We start from the raw sequence: 4376 nt of genomic DNA, 5'->3' as shown, positions 1-4376 counted from the left end.
TGGCTGTGTTGTGCAAGTACCTCCTCCTCCGGCTTCAGTATGAGTGCAGAATGGGGCGGGACAGACCAGAGAGGAGGCTGCTGTGACAACTCAGGTAAGAGGTTACAGCGGCCTGATTGGGGTCTGTGCTGTGGCTGTGGAGAGACCACCCGTTAAGGAGGTGGGAACCACATGCTAAGTGGGCTGATGAGCATGGGGCTGAGGATGTGAGGGTGTGGCTTGGCAGAAGGGGGTCGTGTGGTACCACCTGGAGTGGCAGCACTGAGGAGGCTGCGGCTTTCTCTCAGGACACTGAGGTACCAGTGCCAGGTGTTCTCCAGGAAGCAATAGGATACGTGGGTCAGAAGCTCAGGAGACACTTGGGGTGAATGAAGATGTGGACCCAATGTCATCAGTCGGTGGCCTAACTAGTATGTGTGAACAATGAGGAGAGAAGAGACACACATTAAGGGGTGGACAAAGGACAAGACCACTTGTCATTTCCAACTCAAATGTTGCAAAGTAGAGCTGTGCCCTGCAGGGTTTTCTGTGATAGATTCTTCAGAAGTATTTTGGCAGGCTTCCTTCCAAAGCCCAGCTCTATGCAGATTCAAACTGCTAAGTTTTAGTTAGTAGATGAGTGCTTAACAGTTTGTGCCGCCCAGAGGCTCCTGGACAAGGGAGCAGGCTTGCAAAACAGGGTTACAGCACCTCTGCAAGCCATGGCCTCTGGGTGGAGGGATGATGGCCAGTCTTGTCTTTGTTTCTTTGCCTCTTCCCACCACCAGTTAATCTATACTAATGACAGTAAACATTGAGCCACAAAAACATACTATGTAATGTATGAACCAGAACCTGTTCTGTGAACTTTCCACAACCTTTCCGATGCTCACAATAAGCCTAGGTAGGTGCTGGGTTGTTATATTTACAGATGTGGAAACTAAATGTGGAAGGGTATGGCACCGGGTGAGTCACGTGAATACGGCTCTAGGCTGCCTGCTTTCAGGGTCTGCACTCATTACTACACGCTAGTGTATCTCAACAGCATATTATTTTTTTCCCCATGATCAGGGAAATAGTACTTTTTTTTAAGTCAGAGGTAAGAAAAGTAGTCTTTGATTTATGAGGATATTAGAAATGGAAAGATTTGCAGCTGCAAAGTCAGAGGCTGTCTAAGAAGTCTGGAGACCAGACAGCTGGCAGTTTCATGGTGCTGGAACACATGTTAATGTGATTTCTCTATGATGCACTCCACAGGCACAAGCTTCCCGGTTCTGGGCTGTCATGGAAGGCCTGGTGATGAGATGGAGAGCACTGGCCACCCTGGCCAGCTGCAGACTCCAGCTCTCCAGGACTGTCCCCAGCAGACTCCACCACTGTGCCCCAGCAACAGGGAGGCGCTTGCTGCTGTCCCGCATGTTCCAGCCACAGAACCTGCGGGAAGACCAGGTGCTGTCCCTGGAGGGCAGGACTGGCGAGCTGACATGTAAGAGCCAGCGGCTGATGCTTCAGGTGGGCCTCATCCACCCAGCAAACCCCGGCTGTTACCACCTTCTACCTTACACCGTGCGTGCCATGGAGAAACTGGTGCGAGTGATAGACGAGGAGATGCAGGCCATTGGGGGACAGAAGGTCAACATGCCCAGCCTCAGCTCTGCAGAGCTCTGGCGTGCTACCAACCGGTGGGACCTGATGGGCAAGGAGCTGCTAAGACTTAGGGACAGACACGGTAAGGAATACTGCTTAGGGCCAACCCACGAGGAGGCCATCACGGCTCTGGTTGCCTCCCAGAAGACTCTGTCCTACAAGCAGCTTCCTTTCCTGCTGTACCAGGTGACAAGGAAGTTTCGGGATGAGCCCAGGCCCCGCTTTGGTCTTCTCCGTGGCCGAGAGTTTTACATGAAGGACATGTACACTTTCGACTGCTCCGCCGAGGCTGCCCAGCAGACCTACAGCCTGGTGTGCAATGCCTACTGCAGCCTGTTTAACAGGCTGGGGCTGCCGTTCGTCAAGGTCCAGGCCGACGTGGGCAGCATCGGAGGCACCATGTCTCATGAGTTCCAGCTTCCAGTGCATGTCGGTGAGGACCGGCTTGCCATCTGTCCCAGCTGCAGCTTCTCGGCCAACGTGGAGACACTAGACTTGTCACAGATGAACTGCCCTATGTGCCAGGGTCCGCTCTCTGAAACCAAAGGCATTGAGGTGGGGCACACATTTTACTTGGGCACCAAGTACTCCTCCATCTTCAATGCCCAGTTTGCCAATGCCCACGGCAAACCGTCGCTGGCCGAAATGGGGTGCTACGGCTTGGGCGTGACGCGGATCTTGGCCGCTGCCATTGAAGTACTCTCTACTGAGGACTGCATCCGCTGGCCTGGGCTCCTAGCCCCTTACCAAGTCTGCCTCATCCCACCCAAGCAGGGCAGCAAGGAGGAGGGGGCTGCAGAGCTCACGGAGAGCCTGTGTGACCACATCGTCAAGGCGGTGCCACAGCTTCAGGGTGAGGTCCTACTGGACGACAGGACTCACCTGACCATTGGGAACAGACTGAAAGATGCCAACACGCTGGGCTACCCCTTTGTGATCATTGCTGGCAAGAGGGCACTGGAGGACCCTTCACAGTTTGAGGTTTGGTGCCAGAACACCAATGAGGTGGTCTTCCTCACCAGAGAAGGGGTCATAGAGTTACTGAGTTCGGTGCAGGTCGTCTAAATGTACCCCACCTCACCCCTGCAGCCTCATTATTCATAATTGCATTTTCTGACAGTTCTATCCTGAGCTGGTCTCTGGACAGGAACAGGACAGCTCATGATGATGAGGTTCTGTTATCAGATCCTATTGCTGTCAAGTCAGCCCCATCCCCTGGTGGCCCCGCGTGTGACAGGTTAGAACTGTGCTCCATAGGGTTTTCAGGGGCTGGTTTTTCAGATTGCCAGGCCTTTTTTCGGAGGCCTAAACTGCCGTTTTAATTAAAAACTGTTATTAACTGTTGTACCACCCAGGAACTCCTTAGGACTAGCTCGGGGAAATCCAGTCACCTGTTCAAATTCTTTGTAATTAACTAACTTGTTGTTTGTCTGGAATGGCCTCTCCAGCACATACTATTCCTTTAAATTTTCATTGAATCCACTAAATGCTCCGCTGGAGTAAGAGGGGCATCTCCTCCTGTACCAGTCAGATCTGACTCGACAGTACACAACAAGAAAAAACAAAAAAATTAGAGGACAAAGAAACAGGAGGAAAAACTCAAGTTCGATCTTTGTCCTGGGATGAGTCACTACCCTCTCTCTTGAGGTCCCCTCATGGTCCTGACAGTCTGACCACAGGCCTCTCAACCTTCCTCCACAGAAGTGGGCTGAGATTATAGGGGGGAAATATCAGGATTATCTGGCTCTCCCGTCAACTCACTGGTGACTGGGACATGCCCTTCCTCTTCCGGGTCCTTAGTTCACATCTGTAACTTGCACAAATTGTAGCAGGTTTGTATAGTTCTAACCCCTATATTCCTGGGTGGTTCTATGAGCAGTTCATGACAGGTAGAGCCGGTTCCTCTGAGTGGAAACTAACTGGAAAGTGACTATAATTAGCTGATCACTCAAACCAAAAACCACCTCCAGAGGCCTGGCCCTGTTGAAGCAGCGTAAGCTCTGAGCTTGTGTTGTATTGACTGAATAAAGTCAAGCAGTTGGGGTAGATACACGCTGCATATTAATTCAGACAATCGCAGTCATAACCATGCAGTGGATTCCTAGCTTCAGCCTCTCCTTTCATTTTCTGCTGTTTGCACACCCGCTCGAAAACGGCGACCAACAAAACAAAAACACTGGGTGGGTGGAAAAGTGTGTTTTAAACCATTTCTTTCCACAGGTTTCTGGAACAGCAGGATGGTGACCTTGTTTTAGGTATAGCCTTAGAACCTAGAGCCACCCAGGGGTAAAATAAGAGGGTCTCCACCAGCATTCAGTAAAAACTGGGGGTGAACTTGAATCTTCAGAGTGCTGCTGCTTTCCTTGCTGCTGTTACCAGATTAGCAGCACAATCAGGTATCCTATCCCTGGCCCCCTAGTTCCCTACAAATCCAAATCGAACAAGAGCCGATAGGCCAAGTTCAAGGCCATCATTTCTTCAAAGCATTTCTGACATCTATTCAAAGTGGGTTTGTGCTCTGCACCTCACAGCACTTAGCGACACTGATCATGTTTTTTTCCCATTTTGCACATAGCTCACTGTAGGGTTCAGCCTCACGTAGTAGATGGTGAGCTCTCTGAGGCCAGGGTCCTGACCCATATCTGGTCCTGGGAGGACTCAACATTCTCAATTCCAAACTGACCTCTCCGTAGCACATTTCCACAGGGACTCAAATGCCACCACTTTGCTGGTAGCATCAGCTAGTCGGA

At 51.1% G+C, this 4376-nt stretch overlaps 1 protein-coding gene across 1 annotated transcript; it reads left to right on the top strand.

Annotated features, from left to right (window-relative positions):
- The first annotated feature begins 1249 nt into the window (after positions 1-1249).
- Positions 1250-2716, top strand: PARS2 (prolyl-tRNA synthetase 2, mitochondrial (putative)). Its single transcript, XM_006879722.1, has one exon. The coding sequence runs from the start codon at positions 1264-1266 to the stop codon at positions 2689-2691; it is 1428 nt and encodes a 475-aa protein (XP_006879784.1). The 5' UTR covers positions 1250-1263; the 3' UTR covers positions 2692-2716.
- The last annotated feature ends 1660 nt before the right edge of the window (positions 2717-4376 follow it).

Source organism: Elephantulus edwardii, unplaced genomic scaffold, assembly GCF_000299155.1.
Source record: "Elephantulus edwardii isolate Elephantulus edwardi_28Jun2011 unplaced genomic scaffold, EleEdw1.0 scaffold00005, whole genome shotgun sequence".
Lineage (NCBI taxonomy): Eukaryota > Metazoa > Chordata > Mammalia > Macroscelidea > Macroscelididae > Elephantulus > Elephantulus edwardii.
This window is presented reverse-complemented; position numbering and strand designations above follow the sequence as displayed.

Coding starts and splice junctions, on each gene's coding strand:
- PARS2 (XM_006879722.1), top strand. CDS start 1,264: ATGGAAGGCCTGGTGATGAGATGGAGAGCACTGGCCACCCTGGCCAGC.